We start from the raw sequence: 20,518 nt of genomic DNA on the forward strand, positions 1-20,518 counted from the left end.
CTGCTCTACCCACTGGGCCCCGCTCCCCTGCCAGGGACAGAGCCCAGGAGTCCTGGGTGTCAGCCACCCTCCCCTCTGCTCTACCCACTGGGCCCCACTCCCCTGCCAGGGACAGAGCCCAGGAGTCCTGGCTCCCAGCACCCCCGCTCTACCCACTCCTCCTGCCCTCTCCGCCTAGCTGGCGGTGACTCAGTTCCTTGTTTGGAGAGCAGTGCGGGGCCTGTCTCCGCTCCCGGCTGTTTCCTGTCTCCTGCCCCCCAGGATCCCGCCGCAGAGACGGGCCTGCGCCCAGCGGGCCAGACTGGCTGGAGCTTGGGCAAGGGTCACAGCCCGGCCCGGGGCAGGCGGCCCCCAGAGCCCCGGCTGCCCTGGCGCTGTCCTGGCCCCGGCGGGGGCTGCAGGAGGCTCCGAGGGGCCGGGCCCAGGCAGGGCAGCGTGGCTGGCGCCTCCCTTATCTCGGTGGGAAGTTGGGAGCAGGAAGCGTTGACATCAGCCGCCTTTCCATGGACTCGGGGCCCACCCTCTTAAAGGGGCACCCCCCAGCACCGGCCTCAGGGAGCCCTCCCCCCACGGCTGGGCCTGGGCGAGGGGCTGGCTAGGCAGGGGGGAGCAGAGATGGGGCGGGGAAGTAGGGCGGGCGGAATAGGGGTAACAGTGGGGCTGGCAGGTGTGGGGTTGGCTGCAGGGTAGCAGTGTGGGGCTGGATGGGGGGTAGCAGTATGGGGCTAGCAGTTATGGGGCTGGAGGGATGGGGTTGGCTGCAGGGTAGCAGTGTGGGGCTGGATGGAGGGAGTAGTAGTGTGGGGCCGGCAGGCATGGGGCCAGCGGGTGTGGGGCTGGCAGGTGTGGGGCTGGATGGGGGGTAGCAGTATGGGGCTAGCAGTTATGGGGCTGGAGGGATGGGGTTGGCTGCAGGGTAGCAGTGTGGGGCCAGCGAGTGTGGGGCTGGATGGAGGGAGTAGTAGTGTGGGGCCGGCAGGCGTGGGGCCAGCAGGTGTGGGGCTGGCAGGTGTGGGGCTGGATGGGGGGTAGCAGTATGGGGCTGGAGGGATGGGGTTGGCTGCAGGGTAGCAGTGTGGGGCCAGCGAGTGTGGGGCTGGATGGAGGGAGTAGTAGTGTGGGGCCGGCAGGCGTGGGGCCAGTGGGTGTGGGGCTGGATGGGGGGTAGCAGTATGGGGCTAGCAGTTACGGGGCTGGAGGGATAGGGTAGCAGCGTGGGGCTGATGGGTGTGGGGCTGGCAGGTATGGGGTTGGCTGCAGGGTAGCAGTGTGGGGCCAGCGAGTGTGGGGCTGGATGGAGGGAGTAGCAGTGTGTGGGGCTAAATGGATGGGGTAGCAGTGTGGGGCCAGCAGGTGTGGGGCTGGATGGATGGGATAGCACTGTGGAGCTGGTGATGTGGGGCTGGTGATGTGGGGCTGGTGGTGTGGAGCTCCCCTGCTCCCCCCATCCAACCACTGGGGCATGAGAACCCGTGCAGAAGGGGCAGGAAAGCTGCCAGCCTGGGGGCACCAGGGCACCCGCCTGCCCCACAAGTCAGAGGCTCCCCTGCTCCAGCTCAGGGGAAATGGGAGGGTCTGACCCCCCTGCCAGCCCCTCTGGTCAGTGAGCTGGGAATCCCACGTCAGTAGGCCCCTGTGAGCCAGGGGGCTGCCCACACTCTCACCTCTCCCCCCACCTGTGGCTGTGTGGGGCAGGGAACTCGCCCTGGCCAGGGCTCCCCCGGGCTCACCCCACACCGCCCTTAACCCCCAGTGCCCCCCTCCCCCCACACTGCCCCTGTTCCCCATAACTCCCTCACCCCACACTGCCCCCGCCCCCCAGTGTCCCCCTCGCCCCACACTGCCCCTGCCCCCACTGTCCTCCTTGCCCCCAGCAACCCCCTCAGCCCACACTCCCTGCCCCCACTGTCCTCCTTTCCCCACACTGCCCCCGCCCCCCAGTGTCCCCCTCGCCCCACACTGCCCCCGCCCCCAGTGTCCCCCTGCCCCCACTGCCCCCGCCCCACACTGCCCCCGCCCCCAGTGTCCTCGCCTGCCCCCAGTGTCCCCCTCGCCCCACACTGCCCCCGCCCGCACTGTCCTCCCTGCCCCCCAGTGTCCCCCTCGCCCCACACTGTCCCCGCCCCCCAGTGTCCCCCTCGCCCCAGTGTCCTCCCTGCCCCCCCAGCAACTCCCTCACCCCACACTGCCTGGGGCTCTGCCCCTCTGGGCGCCCCTCAGTCTGCCCCCCCGGGCTCCCCGCTGCATTGTCACTGCGCTCAGCGTCCCGCCCCCCCGCCGTCTGGGCAGCCTGTGGCCAGCGGGTCCCGGGGGGGCGTGGGAGGGAGCCGCGGCAGGAAAAAGCCCCGGGCCGCGAGCGCGCCAGGCAGAGGCTCCGAGCCGCCCGCAGAGCCGGGCCTGCCGCTGCGCCCCGCGCCCACACGGTGAGTGACCCCGCCCGCGGGCCAGGCAGCCGGCTCCGGCCCGCCCGTGTCGCCCTGGGCACGGCTGGAGCGAGCGCTGCGCACGAGTGTGCGGCTGGGAGCACGGGGGAGGGAGGTGCCGGCTGGTACAGGTGTGTGTCCGCGGGGGTGTAGATACCCGTGTCGGGGTGCGTGCCAGGCGGTGTGTGTGTCAGGGTGTGTGTGTAAATACCCGTGTCGGGGTGCGTGCCAGGCGGCGTGTGTGTCAGGGTGTGTGTGTAAATACCCGTGTCGGGGTGCGTGCCAGGCGGTGTGTGTCAGGGTGTGTGTGTAAATACCCGTGTCGGGGTGCGTGCCAGGCGGTGTGTGTCAGGGTGTGTGTGTAAATACCCGTGTCGGGGTGCGTGCCAGGCGGTGTGTGTGTCAGGGTGTGTGTGTAAATACCCGTGTCAGGGGGTGCGTGCCAGGCGGTGTGTGTGTCAGGGTGTGTGTGTAAATACCCGTGTCGGGGGGTGCGTGCTAGGCGTTGTGTGTGTGTCAGAGTGTGTGTGTAAATACCCGTGTCGGGGGGTGCGTGCCAGACGGTGTGTGTGTCAGGGTGTGTGTGTAAATACCCGTGTCGGGGTGCGTGCCAGGCGGTGTGTGTGTCAGGGTGTGTGTGTAAATACCCGTGTCGGGGTGCGTGCCAGGCGGTGTGTCCGTCCGGGGGGGGTGTAGATACCCGTGTCGGGGTGCGTGCCAGGCGGTGTGTGTCAGGGTGTGTGTGTAAATACCCGTGTCGGGGTGCGTGCCAGGCGGTGTGTGTGTCAGAGTGTGTGTGTAAATACCCGTGTCGGGGGGTGCATGCCAGGCGGTGTGTGTGTCAGGGTGTGTGTGTAAATACCCGTGTTGGGGTGAGTGCCAGGCGGCGTGTGTGTCAGAGTGTGTGTGTAAATACCCGTGTCGGGGTGCATGCCAGGCGGTGTATGTGTGTCAGGGTGTGTGTGTAAATACCCGTGTCAGGGGGTGCGTGCCAGGCGGTGTGTGTGTCAGGGTGTGTGTGTAAATACCCGTGTCGGGGTGCGTGCCAGGCGGTGTGTCCGTCCGGGGGGGGTGTAGATACCCGTGTCGGGGTGCGTGCCAGGCGGTGTGTGTGTCAGGGTGTGTGTGTAAATACCCGTGTTGGGGTGAGTGCCAGGCGGTGTGTGTGTCAGAGTGTGTGTGTAAATACCCGTGTCGGGGGGTGCGTGCCAGGCGGTGTGTGTGTCAGGGTGTGTGTGTAAATACCCGTGTCGGGGTGCGTGCCAGGCGATGTGTGTGTCCGGGGGGGTGTAGATACCCGTGTCGGGGTGCGTGCCAGGCGGTGTGTGTGTCCGGGGGGTGTAGATACCCGTGTCGGGGTGCGTGCCAGGCGGTGTGTGTGTCAGGGTGTGTGTGTAAATACCCGTGTCGGGGGGTGCGTGCTAGGCAGTGTGTGTGTCAGGGTGTGTGTGTAAATACCCGTGTCGGGGGGTGCGTGCTAGGCGTTGTGTGTGTGTCAGAGTGTGTGTGTAAATACCCGTGTCGGGGGGTGCGTGCCAGACGGTGTGTGTGTCAGAGTGTGTGTGTAAATACCCGTGTCGGGGGGTGCATGCCAGACGGTGTGTGTGTCAGAGTGTGTGTGTAAATACCCGTGTCGGGGTGCGTGCTAGGAGGTGTGTGTGTCAGGGTGTGTGTGTAAATACCCGTGTCGGGGTGCGTGCCAGGCGGTGTGTGTGTCAGGGTGTGTGTGTAAATACCCGTGTCGGGGTGCGTGCCAGGCGGTGTGTGTGTCAGGGTGTGTGTGTAAATACCCGTGTCGGGGTGCGTGCCAGGCGGCGTGTGTGTCAGGGTGTGTGTGTAAATACCCGTGTCGGGGTGCGTGCCAGGCGGTGTGTGTGTCAGGGTGTGTGTGTAAATACCCGTGTCGGGGTGCGTGCCAGGCGGCGTGTGTGTCAGGGTGTGTGTGTAAATACCCGTGTCGGGGTGCGTGCCAGGCGGTGTGTGTGTCAGGGTGTGTGTGTAAATACCCGTGTCGGGGTGCGTGCCAGGCGGCGTGTGTGTCAGGGTGTGTGTGTAAATACCCGTGTCGGGGTGCGTGCCAGGCGGTGTGTGTGTCAGGGTGTGTGTGTAAATACCCGTGTCGGGGTACGTGCCAGGCGGTGTGTGTGTCAGGGTGTGTGTGTAAATACCCGTGTCGGGGTGCGTGCCAGGCGGTGTGTGTGTCAGGGTGTGTGTGTAAATACCCGTGTCGGTGTGCGTGCCAGGCGGTGTGTGTCAGGGTGTGTGTGTAAATACCCGTGTTGGGGTGAGTGCCAGGCGGTGTGTGTGTCAGAGTGTGTGTGTAAATACCCGTGTCGGGGGGTGCGTGCCAGGCGGTGTGTGTGTCAGGGTGTGTGTGTAAATACCCGTGTCGGGGTGCGTGCCAGGCGGTGTGTGTGTCCGGGGGGGTGTAGGTACCCGTGTCGGGGTACGTGCCAGGCGGTGTGTGTGTCCGGGGGGTGTAGATACCCGTGTCGGGGTTCGTGCCAGGCGGTGTGTGTGTCAGGGTGTGTGTGTAAATACCCGTGTCGGGGGGTGCGTGCTAGGCAGTGTGTGTGTCAGGGTGTGTGTGTAAATACCCGTGTCGGGGGGTGCGTGCTAGCCGTTGTGTGTGTGTCAGAGTGTGTGTGTAAATACCCGTGTCGGGGGGTGCGTGCCAGACGGTGTGTGTGTCAGAGTGTGTGTGTAAATACCCGTGTCGGGGTGCGTGCCAGGCGGCGTGTGTGTCAGGGTGTGTGTGTAAATACCCGTGTCGGGGTGCGTGCCAGGCGGCGTGTGTGTCAGGGTGTGTGTGTAAATACCCGTGTCGGGGTACGTGCCAGGCGGTGTGTGTGTCAGGGTGTGTGTGTAAATACCCGTGTCGGGGTGCGTGCCAGGCGGTGTGTGTGTCAGGGTGTGTGTGTAAATACCCGTGTCGGTGTGCGTGCCAGGCGGTGTGTGTCAGGGTGTGTGTGTAAATACCCGTGTTGGGGTGAGTGCCAGGCGGTGTGTGTGTCAGAGTGTGTGTGTAAATACCCGTGTCGGGGGGTGCGTGCCAGGCGGTGTGTGTGTCAGGGTGTGTGTGTAAATACCCGTGTCGGGGTGCGTGCCAGGCGGTGTGTGTGTCCGGGGGGGTGTAGGTACCCGTGTCGGGGTACGTGCCAGGCGGTGTGTGTGTCCGGGGGGTGTAGATACCCGTGTCGGGGTTCGTGCCAGGCGGTGTGTGTGTCAGGGTGTGTGTGTAAATACCCGTGTCGGGGGGTGCGTGCTAGGCAGTGTGTGTGTCAGGGTGTGTGTGTAAATACCCGTGTCGGGGGGTGCGTGCTAGCCGTTGTGTGTGTGTCAGAGTGTGTGTGTAAATACCCGTGTCGGGGGGTGCGTGCCAGACGGTGTGTGTGTCAGAGTGTGTGTGTAAATACCCGTGTCGGGGTGCGTGCCAGGCGGCGTGTGTGTCAGGGTGTGTGTGTAAATACCCGTGTCGGGGTGCGTGCCAGGCGGTGTGTGTGTCAGGGTGTGTGTGTAAATACCCGTGTCGGGGTGCGTGCCAGGCGGCGTGTGTGTCAGGGTGTGTGTGTAAATACCCGTGTCGGGGTGCGTGCCAGGCGGTGTGTGTGTCAGGGTGTGTGTGTAAATACCCGTGTCGGGGGTGCGTGCCAGGCGGTGTGTGTCAGGGTGTGTGTGTAAATACCCGTGTTGGGGTGAGTGCCAGGCGGTGTGTGTGTCAGAGTGTGTGTGTAAATACCCGTGTCGGGGGTGCGTGCCAGGCGGTGTGTGTGTCAGGGTGTGTGTGTAAATACCCGTGTCGGGGTGCGTGCCAGGCGGTGTGTGTGTCCGGGGGGGTGTAGGTACCCGTGTCGGGGTACGTGCCAGGCGGTGTGTGTGTCCGGGGGGTGTAGATACCCGTGTCGGGGTGCGTGCCAGGCGGTGTGTGTGTCAGGGTGTGTGTGTAAATACCCGTGTCGGGGGGTGCGTGCTAGGCAGTGTGTGTGTCAGGGTGTGTGTGTAAATACCCGTGTCGGGGGGTGCGTGCTAGGCGTTGTGTGTGTGTCAGAGAGTGTGTGTAAATACCCGTGTCGGGGGGTGCGTGCCAGACGGTGTGTGTGTCAGAGTGTGTGTGTAAATACCCGTGTCGGGGTGCGTGCCAGGAGGTGTGTGTGTCAGGGTGTGTGTGTAAATACCCGTGTTGGGGTGAGTGCCAGGCGGCGTGTGTGTCAGAGTGTGTGTGTAAATACCCGTGTCGGGGTGCATGCCAGGCGGTGTGTGTGTCAGAGAGTGTGTGTAAATACCCGTGTCAGGGGGTGCGTGCCATGCAGGGCAGGTGTCGGTGTGTGTGTAAATACCCGTGTCGGGGGTGCATGCCATGCAGGGATGGGTGTGCCAGGTGGCGTATGTGTCGGTGTGTGTACGTAAATACCTGTGTCGGGGGTGCGTGCCATGCAGGGCAGGTGTGCCAGGCAGTGCGTATGTCAGGGTGTGTGTGTAAATGCCTATGTCAGGGGGTGGGTGCCATGCAGGGCGAGTGTCAGGGTGTGTGTGTAAGTACCAGTGTCGGGGGTGTGTGCCATGCGGGAGCGGCTGTGCCAGGCAGTGTGTGTGTCTGGGTGTGTGTGTAAATACCTGTGTCGGGGGTGCATGCCGTGCAGGGCAGGTGTGCCAGGCGGTGCGTGTGTCAGGGTGTGGGTGTAAATGCCTATGTCGGGGTGCGTGCCATGCAGGGCGAGTGTCAGGGTGTGTGTGTAAATACCTGTGCGGGGGCGCTAGCCGGTGCAAGTGTCACACTGCATGTGTGTGTCAGCCTGTTCCTGTTTCCTTGGGAGCCGTGTGTGATGGGGGGGGGGAGGCAGCAAAACCCAGGCCCTTGCCCCTCCTCCCTGCCTGTCTCTAGCTGGGCCTCCACCCACCCTCCCAGACCAGGGTGGCCATAAATGCATCCCAGGCCAGGCAGGCCAGAGGTCTCTCTCAGCTGGGAGGTTTGTAGAAAGGGGAGCAGATCTGGGGGAAAGGGGGCAAGTGTGGGGAGAAGGGGGCAGGTCTGGGGGAAGGGGAGCAGGTGTGGGGAGAAGGGGGCAGGTGTGGGGAGAAGGGGGCAGGTCTGGGGGAAGGGGGCAGGTGTGGGGGGAAGAGGGGCAGGTGTGGGGAGAAGGGGGGCAGGTGTGGGGGGAAGGGGGCAGGTCTGGGGGCTGCGTGTCCCTGCCTGTCAGCCAGGGTGAGGGGTGCGTGTGTGCACTTGGGGGGTTGCTTTCCCTGGGGGGCCAAGCCCAGCCCCGCCCTGCCACACACAGCAGTGACCCCAGCGCACCCAAGGGCGGCCGCAGCACTAGCGGGTGGCGGCCAGGCGGTGCTGAAGGCGCCTGTCACAGGAGGGGTGAGCTGGCTGGGCAGGAGGCCGGGTCGCACCAGGGCACTGGGCCGTCCCTGCGGGTGCAGCCACTAGACGGGTGTGCCCCAGCAGTGCCAGCCAGCCACACGCAGTGCTTCCCGGGGGTCAGTGCACTGCTCAGTGCTTGGGGGCCGTGCTACACAGAGTTTGCCCACATGGCACTGCCCAGGGAGTCAGTGCACCGCTCTGTGCACTGTGGGCGTGTGTGGCCGTGCTGCACGGTGTCTGCACACACGGCACGGCACAGGAGAGTTGGTGCACCACTCTGTGCACGGTGGGTGTGTGTGGCCGTGCTGCACGGTGTCTGCACACGTGGCACGGCACAGGAGAGTTGGTGCACCGCTCTGTGCACGGTGGGTGGGTGTGGCTGTGCTGCCCGGTGTCTGCTCACGTGGCACGGCACGGGAGTCGGTGCACAGCTCTGTGCACGGTGGGCATGGGAGGCCATGTTGCCTGGCGTCTGCACAAGCTGCAGTGCACGGGGCAGGGGAACACTGGCCTCCCCAGCCGTTCAGTTCTCGGTTTGACTCCCGGGTCCCTGGGCAGGCAACCTGGCTGGGTGGAGGCTGCCAGGAGGTGCCGGGTGCAGCTCCTCTGCTCGCTGCCAGGACAGGCTGCCCCCTGCCCGGCTCAGGGCCAGGGCCCTGCCAGAGCCGGGGGGCAGCTGCTGAGCCCGGGTGGGAGCGGGTGCCCACGGCCAGGCTGGGCGGGAGCGGGTGTCCACGGCCCGGCGGGAGCGGGTGCCCCGGGCGGGAGCGGGTGTCCCGGGCCGGGCAGGAGCGGGTGCCCCGGGCCGGGCGGGAGCGTGTGCCAACGGCCAGGCTGGGCGGGAGCCGCACGTGACCCCCTCTCTGCCCGCAGGTGGACCCATGTTCCGCTCCCGGCGGGCCGGTCTGGTGCGGCGTCTCTGGCGGCAGCGCTGCCCGGCGCCCAGCCCCGAGGACGGGCCCGGCGCCCTGAAGCCCGCCGCCCACGCCCTCTTCAAGAAGCTGAAGGATGAGGAGCTGGAGCTGCTGGTGCAGGCGGTGGAGAGCCGGGGGGCCGGGCCGTCGGGCTGCGTATGGGTGGCCCGGGCGGAGCCCCGCGGCCCCAAGCAGGCCCTGCCCCCCCAGGTGCTGCTCTGCCGCCTCTTCCGCTGGCCTGACCTCCGGCACCCGCACGAGCTCAAGCGCCTGAGCTGCTGCCAGAGCTTTGGGGGCGGCGGCGAGGGGCCCGCGCTCTGCTGCAACCCCCACCACCTCAGCCGCCTCGCCGTGCCTGGTGAGTGGGGAGGGGGCTGGCCCGCATGCCTGCACCATCGCTCAGCCCCCCCCCCCCCGGCTTTGGGGCTGCGTTGGGCACAAGGGGGCTGGGAGCCGAGCTGGGGGGAGGGAGCAGCCCCCCCGAGGCTGCCACTCACCAGTTTCTGTACGTCTGGTTCCTTTCAGAGACTCCGCCACCCCCTTACTCCAAAACCTCCTTCAGCTGCCCCTGGACAGAGGTGCCGGAGGCCCCTGGTTCTAGCCCCCCGGAGTCCGGCTGCAGCACCCGTGGGGACTGGCGAGGTACGGCGGGGCCTGGGGGGCCGGGGGGCACACGGGGATCTGATCTCCCCCAGGCGGGAGCTGCAGCAGAGGCAGCGGGTAAAGCAGGACCAGCCCTGGGCACCACGGGGATCCTGCTGCCCCGTCTGCAGGGGCAAGGGGGGGGTGCGCTCTGACCCAGCCCCCCCACCCCCGAGCAGATCTGGCCTCGCTGCTGCCCCATCTCCGCCGGGGGGGAGGGGATGAGGGGACAGCCAGCCCCCCCAGCCCAGGATCCGAGCAGCCAGGCCTGGGGGTTCCTGTCTGCAGGGAGCGGGTGTCTCCAGCCCGGCCCCTGGCCCCGGCCCCGCTGTTATTTTTGGCCCATCCGTGCTCCCCGCCGCAGGAAGAGCTGCCCCCGGGGACACTCCCTATGTGCCTTGACGCACGAGCCGGGCTCCAGCCTGGCTGCCGGCCACCGGCTCCTTCCCCCGCTCCACCCACCCGCCCACGGCTCAGGGGCCTTGGGACGGCGCCCACGGCCGGGCCTGCCCCCCTCCTGCTGCGCCGTGGCGGGTGGTCCCCAGGGACGGTGGCTGGGGCCGGCCTGGGCCTACGTGCAGACTCGTGGCACCCTGCCCCCGTGTCCTGCCCCAGCCCAGCTGCCCCCGGTACCGGGGCACGGGGCCGTGTCTGTCTGCTGGGGGCCAGCTCGGGCGGGCAGCCGCACCCCAGTGTGGTGAGGACAGTAGCAGGGGACAGCTGAGACACTGAGCCAGGCAGCCCCTGCGTCCCCCCCCCCCCCAGCAGAGCCAGGGCCCGTTCCCCACCCGCCTTCACCGCCTCCACTGCCCAAGCTGCATCTGGAGCCCCTGCAGCGTGAGCGAGACTGAACCCACCCTTGCTCAGGGGAAGGGTCCCTCCATAACTCACTCCTGCGCCCCACCCCAGAGCCAGCTGCATCTCAGCGCCAGGGGAAGGGTTCCTGTGTATCCAGCCCCTGCGCCCCACCCCAGAGCCAGCTGCATCTCAGCGCCAGGGGAAGGGTTCCTGCGTATCCAGCCCCTGCGCACCACCCCAGAGCCAGCTGCATCTCAGCGCCAGGGGAAGGGTTCCTGCGTATCCAGCCCCTGCGCCCCACCCCAGAGCCAGCTGCATCTCAGCACCAGGGGAAGGGTTCCTGCGTATCCAGCCCCTGCGCCCCACCCCAGAGCCAGCTGCATCTCAGCGCCAGGGGAGGGGCCCGTGTATAACTGGTCCCCAAAGCTCTCCCCAGGGGGCGGCGGCCCCACACTAGGGAGGGGCTCTGCTGGTCTGCGGATCCCCTGAGGCTTGGGGCCTGCTCCGGACGGGGACTCAGAGGTCCCTTCTCGCCCTGCAGATCCCGGCCTGGCGCGGAGCCGGAGCTCCCTGAGGGACGGCTGCTGGTGCAAAGTGGCCTACTGGGAGTACCGCACGCGGGTGGGGCGCCTCTACACCGTGCACCAGGCCTCCGTCGACATCTTCTGCGAGCTACCGCAGGGCAGCGGCTTCTCCCTGGGCCAGCTGCAGGCGGGGCGGCGCAGCACGGCCGTGCACCGGGCCCGTGGCAAGATCGGACGCGGGCTGCTGCTCAGCCGGGAGTGGGACGGCGTGTGGGCCTACAACCGCAGCGAGCACCCCATCTTCGTCAGCTCCCCCACGCTGGGGGCCCCCGGGGCTCGGGGCCTGCCCGTGCGCAAGGTGCTGCCCGGCTACTCCCTGCAGGTGTTCGACTACGAGCGCGTGGGCAGCCTGGCCGGCTGGCGGAAACCAGGCGACGGGCCCTGCGACCCCCACACCGTCCGCGTCAGCTTCGCCAAGGGCTGGGGCCCTTGCTACTCCCGCCCCTTCATCACCGCCTGCCCCTGCTGGCTGGAGATCCTGCTCGCCCAGCCCCGCTGAGCCCCGCTGCGACCACGGGCCCGGCCGGACAGGGGGGCATCCCCCGGGCCACACCCAGCCCCAGCCCTGCCCTGTGGACCCCGGCAGGGCAGCAAGAGCCGGCCCGGGGCGACTCAAGGGCTGAGTAAAACGTCACTTGGATCTGCGATGACAGAGGATTATGAAGTGCCACAGGCCGGGGGGAAAGGCGGCTGCATGTGCCGGGCCAGCCCTGCCCACATGCCACAGGCCTGGCCAACGGAGCCCTCCTGGCCCTGGCCAGGAGTCGGCCCTGCCGGCTGGGCTGGGCTGGGGGAGGGGGTTTCCTTACGTGGGGCTGAGCAGGTGAAGCAGGAGGGGGAAGCAGCCGTGCAAGGAGCACTGGGCTCTGGGGGGGATCCTGGCATCCTTTGGGCTGGAAAGAGAACCTGGCAGGTGCGTGGGGGAGGCACAGAGAAAAGCAGGGGCTGGGGTACGCACGTGGCCTGCCGGAGCCTAGCTGGGCAGCTCCAGCACTGCCTGGAGGAGCTTGAAGTTCTGTCCGGGGCAGCTCTGTTTAAAACACACAGAGGGAAGTTTTTCTTCACGCGGTGCACAGCCAACTTGTGGAACTCCTCGCCAGAGGAGGTTGCGAAGCCCAGGACTTTAAGAAAGAAAGGGTTCATGGAGGACAGGTCCATCAACGATTTAGATGCTGGCATAGAGAGGACGCTTATTAAGTTTGCAGATGATCCCAAGCTGGAAGGGTTGCACGTGCTTTGGAGGAGAGGGTCAGAATTCAAAACAATCTGGACAAACTGGAGAAATGGTCGGAGGTAAATAGGATGAAGTTCAATAAGGACAAATGCAAAGTGCTCCGCTTAGGAAGGAACAGTCCGTTTCACACATACAGAATGGGAAGTGACTGTCTAGGAAGGACTCCTGCGGAAAGGGATCTAGGGGTCAGAGTCAATCACAAGCTAACTATGAGCCAACCGTGTGACACTGTTGTAAAAAAAAAGCAAACACGACTCTGGGCTGCATTAAAAGGTGTGAGCAAGACACGAGGAGTCGTTCTCCCGCTCTGCTCTGCGCTGGTTAGGCCTCCGCTGGAGGAGTGTCCAGTTCTGGGCACCACGTTTCAAGAAGGATGTGGAGAAACTGGAGAAGGTCCAGAGAAGAGCAACAAGAACGATGAAAGGTCGAGAGAACATGAGCTGGGAGGGAGGCTGAAGGACGGGGCTTGTCTAGTTTGGAAAGGAGCAGACTGGGAGGGGACATGAGAGCGGTTTTCAGGTATCTAAAAGGGTGTCACAAGGAGGAGGGAGAAAACGTGTTCTCCTTGGCCTCTGAGGACGGGACAAGAAGCAAGGGGCTTAAATTGCAGCAAGGGAGGTTCAGGTTGGACATTAGGAAAAACTTCCTGCCTGTCGGGGGTGAAACACTGGGATAAGTTGCCCAGGGGGTTGTGGAATCTCCATCTTGGGGGCTAGCGAAGAGCAGGTTGGACAGACGCCTGCCAGGGATGGGCTAGCTGGTGTGTGGTCCTGCCGGGAGGCCGGGGACTGGACCCAATGACCTCGCGAGGTCCCTTCCCGTCCTAGTGTGCGAGGATTCTGTGAATACTTATTAGCCAGGCTGGGCCGGGCTGGTGTCCCTGGCCACCGTTTGCCAGGGGCTGGGAATGGGCGACAGGGAGGGATCAGGTGGTGGCTCCCTGTTGTGGTCCCTCCCTCTGGGGCACCTGGCGTTGGCCACTGTGGGCCGACAGGACGCTGGGCTGGACGGACCTTTGGCCTCTCCCAGCCTGGCCGCTCTGATGACCTGCCTAGCGCAGAGCTGGGATTTGTAACGCCAATAAATGGTGCCGCTGAATGGCTGCTGTCCTGCGTGTCGCCCTGCACCAGCCCCATGCCTTGCGGGTCACCCTGCCGCGTGCCTCCGCGTGTCGCCCCACTTTGCCCCCCAGTACATCCGCGTGTCGCCCCTTGCCACCCCCAGTATCCCCCGCGTCGCCCCTCGCCGCCCCCAGTACCCCCGCGTGTCGCCCCGCGCTGCCCCCCAGTATCCCCCACGTGTCACCCCTCGCCGCCCCCCAGTACCCCCGTGTCGCCCCGCGCTGCCCCCCAGTACCCCTGTGTCACCCCGCACCACCCCCCAGTACCCCCGTGTCGCCCTGCACCACCCCCAGTACCCCCGCGTGTTACCCCGTGCTGCACCCCAGTACCCCCGTGTGTCACCCTTCGCCGCCCCCAGTACCCCTGTATGTTGCCCCACACCGCCCCCAGTACCCCCATGTGTCGCCCCTTGCCACCCCCAGTACCCCTGTATGTTGCCCCACACCGCCCCCAGTACCCCCGTGTGTCGCCCCTCGCTGCCCCCAGTACCCCCGTGTGTCGCCCCACGCCACCCCCAGTACCCCCGTGTGTCGCCCCACACCGCCCCCAGTACCCCCATGTGTTGCCCCTCGCTGCCCCCAGTACCCCCGTGTGTCACCCCTCACCGCCCCCAGTACCCCCGTGTCACCCCTCGCCGCCCCCAGTACCCCCGTGTGTCGCCCCGCTGCAGCCGTGCCCTGGCAGCTGGGGAAGCAGTCGGGGGTTGGGGGGATTCAGGGGAGCTCAGTAAGCACAGTGGCAGCTAGTAAGGGGTCCAGCCCCCCGTGCCGACTGCTACAGGCACCTTCCTCCCCCACGGCTGGGAGCCCTTCCCACCATGGCTGCGCTATGCACCCCCCCCGAGCACCAGACCCCCCACCTCCCAGGCCATGCCCCACAGCGGTGACACTGGGCAGCCTAGCCGGCATGTGCCCACGTGTGTACAGGCCCCCCTTGCAGTCTCACACGCATGCACACGTGTGCATACACCCACCAGCACACGCACGGTGCACACGCACCAGCACACGCACACACATGTGCTTGCACACTCACGCACGGGCTCTCCCCCGTGCAGCACTCTCCTGCTCGCCTTTGCACGGCCTGGCCCCACCTCACCCCCATTGGGCCCAGCAGTGCCCTCTGCAGGCCAGACCCCGCCACGGCTGCCCACAGCACTCGCCAAGGCCCAGCTGGTCCTTCCTGCCACGCTGCCCGGCAGGGCAGAGATGGGAGCAGAGGCGCCTGCCCTCAGCCTGGTGCTGGCCCCTGGCAGTCAGGTGCCCTCCTCTCTGCTGTGCAGCCCCGCGCCCCAGGAGGGCCCTGTCCCGAGAGGCAGGAAGGTGAGTGCCCGTCGCTGCCCCCGCCTGCCTGCTCGGGGCCGTGGGAATAGCCCAGGCTGAGTGGGGACAGGGCACCCTCCAAGCGGCTTCCCACCTAGCAGGGTGGGGCTGAGCCCTGCCACGGGCCCAGGACATGTGGGCAGGGGGCACGGCTGGGGGTGCCAGCTGGCTGAGGGTCGTTGGGGAGCAGGAGAGACAGGGTCCCCTCCCCCGTGGGACACAGCCATGCCCCCCCGTAGACCAGGGGCTAAAGATAGCGCGGCGCGGGGGGATGTGGTCTCTGCGGGCCTGCGCTGAGGGGCCGGGGGCCCTGTGGTGCGGTGGCTGGTTCCTAGAACGCGGGGGGCTGCGGGCCCACAAGACCGAGGGGGGGGAGACTTTCCTACCAACACGCGCCGCCCCGGCCCACGGGCTCAGAGCCGCCCGGCTTCGAGAAACCCGGGGGAGGGGAAGCGAGGGAATGGGGAAGCGAGGGAGGAGGAGTGCAGCCTTGCCAGCTGCCAGCACTTCCCCTCCCGCCCGCCCGAGCCGAGGCACCGGGGGGAGGGGCACCGCGGGTGCCCGCACAGCGCCTGGGCGCAGCCGGGCCGGACGCTGCCTCCGGCCTGCCGCCCTGCAGAGGAAGCTCCCGGCCCTGTGGGCTCTGGCTGCCTAGCTAGGCTGCTGGGGGCCCCGGGGGCCGCCCTACGCAGGGGAAGGAGGCCATGGGCCCCGCCTGGGCGGGTGCAAAGAGCCGGGGGCTCCTACCCCCCAGCTGCTCCTCACAACCATTTCCCCTGCGGCGTCTATAAATAGCGGGCGACGCCGGGGCCTGCGGCGGGTTTGATTTCGGCGCTGGGCGGCCTCGGGGGGGGTGTGAGCCGAGGCACCGGGAGCCTTTCATCCCCCCCCCGCCGCCCCCCGCGCTGCCTCTGAAGTGGTCGGGGAGCAGGATGGCTCGGAAGCTCCCCCCGCCGCCTGACACCCCCTGGAGCGGCTGTCTCTGCATGGCAGGCCCTGCGCCTCGGCAGCCCGTCTCCGCGGGGGCACGGCCCCCTGGCGGCAGCCTGGCATTGCCCCGCGCCTGGCACCAGGGCAGCCCTCGCTGCAGGAGCTTCCCCGGGGCAGGGGCTGCCAGCCACATCCTGGCCCCCCGGTCCCCCGCCTGCCCAGGGCGCCGCTGCACGGCCCCTGAAAGCGAAAGCGGGAGGGGCCGTGGGAGGCTGGTTTCGGGCAGGTGGGTGGCTGGGCCAGGCTGGCTGCAAGTCAGCAACAAAGAGGGGATTTTCTCTGGATTTCCCCCTCCCCTGCCTCATCCGTCCCCGCGCCTCCCCGGGAGCCCCCAGGACACCAGGCTCCTGTGCTGCTCCCCGGGCCAGCTCCCTCCCCCTGCACATGGGGCTGCGCTGGGGGCGGGTGGGGCAGATGGACCCATGCTGACCTCTCTCAGGGGGCGGATGCAGAGGAGTGGCGCGGGAGGATGGGGGGCACCAGGGCCAGGCCCCATGGGGCTGTTGCCCCAGAGGACGGGTTTGCAACCTTCCCCCCTGGGGCCCCACGGGGCGCTGGGGGCTGAACCCCCTTGTTGGGCCAGCAGCCAGGCCCAGGCGGGAGGGGAGACCCGGCGCTGGAGGGACGCTGACGTCCGTGCGGGCCCTGGGACATGGGCAGGTCTGAACCAGGCCAGCCGGGGCCCCTCCTGGGAGCAGCAGCTGGGGGCGGGTGGGGTGAGCTGAGGTGAGCAGGGAGCTGGGAACATTTTGATTCTTCCCCTCCTGGGTGCTGGTTGCGGCCAAACAGGTTGTGCTTGTGACCCCACCCGAGTCACCTGCGCGGAGGGGTGGGGGGTTGCTCGGGGAGCCTGCCCCTCCTCCCTGCCCTGCCCTCCTGCCTGCTCCAAGCATGTCGGGCTTTGTATGAGTCCTGGTGCCCTGGATGTTTCCTGCCACAGGGGAGGGAGGCCGGCTCGGGGGGGGGGGGGTGCCCCTCTGCCAGCAACCTCAGAGCCTGCCCTTCCCCCTGGAAAGCAGGGTCTGGGATATCACTAGGGCTCCAGAACCCCCCCAGTGCTAGGAGCTGGGGCTGCAGCACAGCTCCTATGGCCCCCAGTCCCTCTGTTCTAGCCCCTAGGCCCCACTCCCACCCCAGAGCCAGGGACACAACCCAGGAGTCCTGGATCCCTGTCGCCCTGTTCTAACCACTAGGCAGCACGCCCCTCAAAGAGCCGGGGTCAGAACCCAGGAGCCCCGTCGCCCTGTTCTAACCACTAGGCAGCACGCCCCTCAAAGAGCCGGGGACAGAACCCAGGAGCCCCGTCGCCCTGTTCTAACCACTAGGCAGCACTCCCCTCAAAGAGCCGGGGACAGAACCCAGGAGCCCCGTCGCCCTGTACTAACCACTAGGCAGCACACCCCTCAAAGAGCCGGGGACAGAACCCAGGAGTCCTGGCTCCCTGTCACCCTGTTCTAACCACTAGGCAGCACACCCCTCAAAGAGCCGGGGACAGAACCCAGGAGTCCTAGCTCCCAGTCTTGTGCCCTGACCTAAATCACCTTCTCTCGGCACCTCAGCCCTCTTGGCTGGGGAATTATACCCGGGTGCAGGTGAGACATTTGGACAAGCAGGGCCCAGGGCGTGGGGCTGGGAGTGAGCAAACCGGTTTTCCTGCTGGCTCACGCCCATGTGGCCCAGAGAACAGCCAGTCGGGGGGAGGGGGGCTGTGGGGAGGGAAAACGCTCCCCCCAGGTGTGGGGTGGGGTGTAGGCAGAGCACATGGAGCGAAGGGGCCATCGTGATAGATCGGAGGGGTCTATGTGGGGATGGACAGACAGATGAAGGAGAGGAAGGCTGGATGGACACAGGGACAGACGGAGGGATAGGGCGTGGAGATGTTTCCATAGAGACGTAGATGGCAGGACAGACAGTGGGATGAACAGAGGCCTATGTGTGGGAGTGGATGGACAGACAGAGGGAGGGAGGGATGATGAGATGAACGCAAAGAGGAATAACAGAGGGATGTGTAAGGGATGGACACAGGACAGATGCCTGGGGGATGTGTGTGGGGATGGACACAGAGGGATAGATGGACAGGAGGACCTGTGGGGATAGACACAGGACAGATGGACATTGGGATGTGTGGGGATGGGCAGGGAGGGACAGATGGGGGCGGACAGGATGGGCAGGGGTTGTGTGGGGATGGGCAGGGGTTGTGTGGGGACCGACAGGCAGAGGGAGGGGGACGGGCCAGCCAGGGCGGGTGGGGGAAACATTGTGGAGGGCTCACCAGGGACAAGCTTGGCCTTTGACTCCTGGGACACGCTGGAGGGGGGGCCCGACCCAGAGCTGGCTGCGTGGCCAGGCCTTGCTGGTGCCCAGCCCCCGGGCCATCCCCGCCCCGGCCGGTTCCAGGCCGGCCCTCCTCCAGGGGCGAGCCCAGCCAAGGGTGGGTCAAACTTTCCAGCTGCAGCCTCCCTCCCTCCCGCGGCGTGACTCAGCCCTTCCTCCCCGCCGCCCGCTCCCGGCCCGACCCTCCCTGGGCCGCCGGCCCGGCCCCCATTGACCCCTCCGTCCATAGCCCCTCCCACTTCACCCCCCCTCGCTGCGAGCCCCCCCATCCCGTGCACGGACCCCCCCGGCCGCGCTGCGAGCCCCCCCACCCCCCGGCCGCCCGCGAGCCCCCCCATCCCGTGCACGGACCCCCCCCCCCATCCCTGCAGCCCCCCCCCCGTGCCGCGCCGCGAGCCCCCCCATCCCGTGCACGGACACCCCCCCGGCCGCGCTGCGAGCCCCCCATCCCGTGCACGGACCCCCCTGGCCGCGCTGCGAGCCCCCCCATCCCGTGCACGGACCCCCCCGGCCGCGCTGCGAGCCCCCCCATCCCGTGCACGGACCCCCCTGGCCGCGCTGCGAGCCCCCCCATCCCGTGCACGGACCCCCCCGGCCGCGCTGCGAGCCCCCCATCCCGTGCACGGACCCCCCCGGCCGCGCTGCGAGCCCCCCCATCCCGTGCACGGACCCCCCCGGCCGCGCTGCGAGCCCCCCCATCCCGTGCACGGACCCCCCCGGCCGCGCTGCGAGCCCCCCATCCCGTGCACGGACCCCCCCGGCCGCGCTGCGATCCCGGCACGGCCCCCCCGCAGGGTGCAGCGCAGCGTTAAGGCCACTTGGCCGCAGACACTGACATTCCCCCCCCCCCAGCTCCTCCCTCCCCCCGCCCTGAGAGGTGTGTCCTGGGGGGGGCCTGAAGGGCAGCCCCCCCCGCCAATGAGCGGCCGGGAGCCCGCGCCCTGCCCAATGAGCGGGGGGGAGGGCGCTTCCTGGTAGCCGGCTGCGAAGGGCGAGGGGCGATGCCGAGCGGCTGGGGCCAGGTGGCGGGGCGGGCGGGGTGCGGGGGCCCGGGCGGCGGAGGGGAGCGCAGCGGCGGGGGCGGGGCCGGGCTGCGGAGGGGCGGGGCGGCCGCGGGGGGCCGGCCAGGTGGGGGGCGGGGCCGGCCAGGTGAGGTGGGGAGCGCGGGGGGCGGGGCGGCCAGGTGAGGTGGGGAGGGCGCAGGGGCGGGCAGAGCCGGGGGCCCCAGGCGTCCGGCCCCCAGCGGAGCGCACCGACCCCGCCTGCTGCACCTGAGCCGAGCCGAGCCCGGTGAGTGCTGCCGCGAGCTGCCCGGGGGTCCCTGGGGGGGTTTCTGGGGGGGGTCCCGAGCCCCTTTAGCGCCCCCCCTCGGTGTCCCGGCGCTTGTCCCGGCTCCTTTAGTAGAGCCCCGCACCCTTCACAGCCTGGGGAGGCCTGGGGGGTGCCCCAGCCCTGTGGGGCTCAGCAGCCCTGGTGAAGCTGGTAGGGAGGTGGGGGGCGAGCGTGGCACGGCCCCGGAGGCTCAGCGCCAGGCAGACCCGCGCTGCCCGGCTGCCCTGGCCACGGCTGGCGCCCCTTGGGGCTGTTCACCGCTCCCCACGGTGCCGGGGGGGGGGCCTCCAGCTGGGGGGAGGCTGCCCGGGGCCTGGGCTTGGGCAAGTCGCGGGGCCGGGGGGATGGAGAGGCGGAGGGCACCCGCTGGGAGTGGCGAGTCCTGGCGAATGTGGACACGTCGCCAGGCCGCTGCCTCCGGCTGGCTGGGAGCTGCGGGTGGGCAGGGTGCCAGGCGGAAGGAGAGGAGCGAGGTGGGGTGGGGTGGCCGCAGCTGGGGCGGGCGGGGGGGTCTGACTTCTGCTGGGCTAAGCTGGCAGGCGGGAACAGGGCTTTCCTGCCAGGGCTTGCTGGGTCCGGAGGGAGCAGCGGTGGAGGGGGGGCTGTTGCCAGGCCTGGGAACTGTGTGGGGGGAGAGCTACGAAAGCCGGGCGCTGGTGGGGCGGCGGGGCTCTTCCCAGCCCAGCGCCCCCTTCCCACGGCTGGGCAGGCCCTGGATGGAGGATGCTTTGGTCCAGCCCTTTCTCTGTTTACCTCTGCCTGGCTTGCAACCCTACAGTAACAAACCTGCTGGGTGCCCAGCCCCTGCCAGCCTCCTGCTGCTGGCCTGGGACAGCAAGTGGGTGGCCCTACGGAAGAAAGCCAAGCCCCGGCCTGGGTGACACGGTCTGTGGCACTTGAACTAGGCCCTGCGGATACCTGCAGCCCTTCCCCCCGCTGGCCATCACAGTGATGTGTGGTGTTTGTGTAGGGCCTACTGTAAATGGGGGTTGTGCTGTGGCAGTGTCGCTGGCCTGGAGAGGCAGGGGGCTGTGTGGGAGGGCTAATTCTCTCATTAACCCGTCTGTCCCAGGGCATCTGGCTTTGGGCCTGGGCAGCCTCTGCTCCGGGCGCCCGCCGGAAATCCAGCGTCCCCTCGCACTCCCCGCCCGAGAGGCTCCTGGACTCTGCCCTGAGGGTGCCCAGCCCAGCCTGGCAACTCTTCCCACCCAAGCCGGCCGCCCTGGTCGCGGTGTTTACCCAGGGGTGGGGCACGTATTTACCCTCCCTGCCAGGAGCAGCTGCTGTCTCAGGGCTGGGGCTACCCTTGACCTGATGGGAGCTACCATCCCCACGCAGCTTCTGTGGGGCACGTGGCACCTGCGCTGGGCCAGAGTCCACGGGTGGTTCGTGGCTAGTGCCAGGGACTCTTGGCTCTGGAGGGTGGGGGGTGTGGAGTCTAGTGGTTAGAGTGCAGGGCAGC

General features: G+C 67.9%; 2 protein-coding genes across 6 annotated transcripts in view; both read left to right on the forward strand.

Moving 5' to 3' along the window:
• Positions 1-2,270: 2,270 nt before the first annotated feature.
• LOC142819563 (SMAD family member 6-like) lies at positions 2,271-12,245 on the forward strand. Of its 4 annotated transcripts, none has more exons than XM_075907547.2 (4): positions 2,271-2,423; positions 8,662-9,060; positions 9,228-9,344; positions 10,684-12,245. In XM_075907547.2, exons 2-4 carry the CDS (start codon positions 8,670-8,672, stop codon positions 11,223-11,225), a joined length of 1,050 nt encoding a protein of 349 aa, XP_075763662.2. In that variant the 5' UTR covers positions 2,271-2,423; positions 8,662-8,669; the 3' UTR covers positions 11,226-12,245. The 4 variants fall into 4 exon arrangements, with proteins under 4 accessions (XP_075763662.2, XP_075763665.2, XP_075763663.2 ...); XM_075907550.2 differs by lacking the exon at positions 2,271-2,423 and adding an exon at positions 2,467-2,554; XM_075907548.2 differs by lacking the exon at positions 2,271-2,423 and adding an exon at positions 6,916-7,390.
• A 2,005-nt stretch (positions 12,246-14,250) lies between these two features.
• The window catches only part of ZBTB7B (zinc finger and BTB domain containing 7B), a 29,790-nt gene continuing 23,522 nt past the window's right edge, over positions 14,251-20,518 (forward strand). The window contains exon 1 of one of the 2 annotated variants that reach the window (XM_075907535.2): positions 14,251-14,400. In XM_075907535.2, the coding sequence (XP_075763650.1) occupies positions 14,287-14,400 (114 nt within the window). In that variant the 5' untranslated portion in view covers positions 14,251-14,286. Of the gene's footprint in view, positions 14,401-18,763; positions 19,015-20,518 lie in introns of those variants that run through there. The other variant, XM_075907536.2, reaches the window with a different exon arrangement.

Source organism: Pelodiscus sinensis, chromosome 22 (assembly GCF_052426305.1).
Source record: "Pelodiscus sinensis isolate ZL-2025 chromosome 22, ASM5242630v1, whole genome shotgun sequence".
Lineage (NCBI taxonomy): Eukaryota > Metazoa > Chordata > Testudines > Trionychidae > Pelodiscus > Pelodiscus sinensis.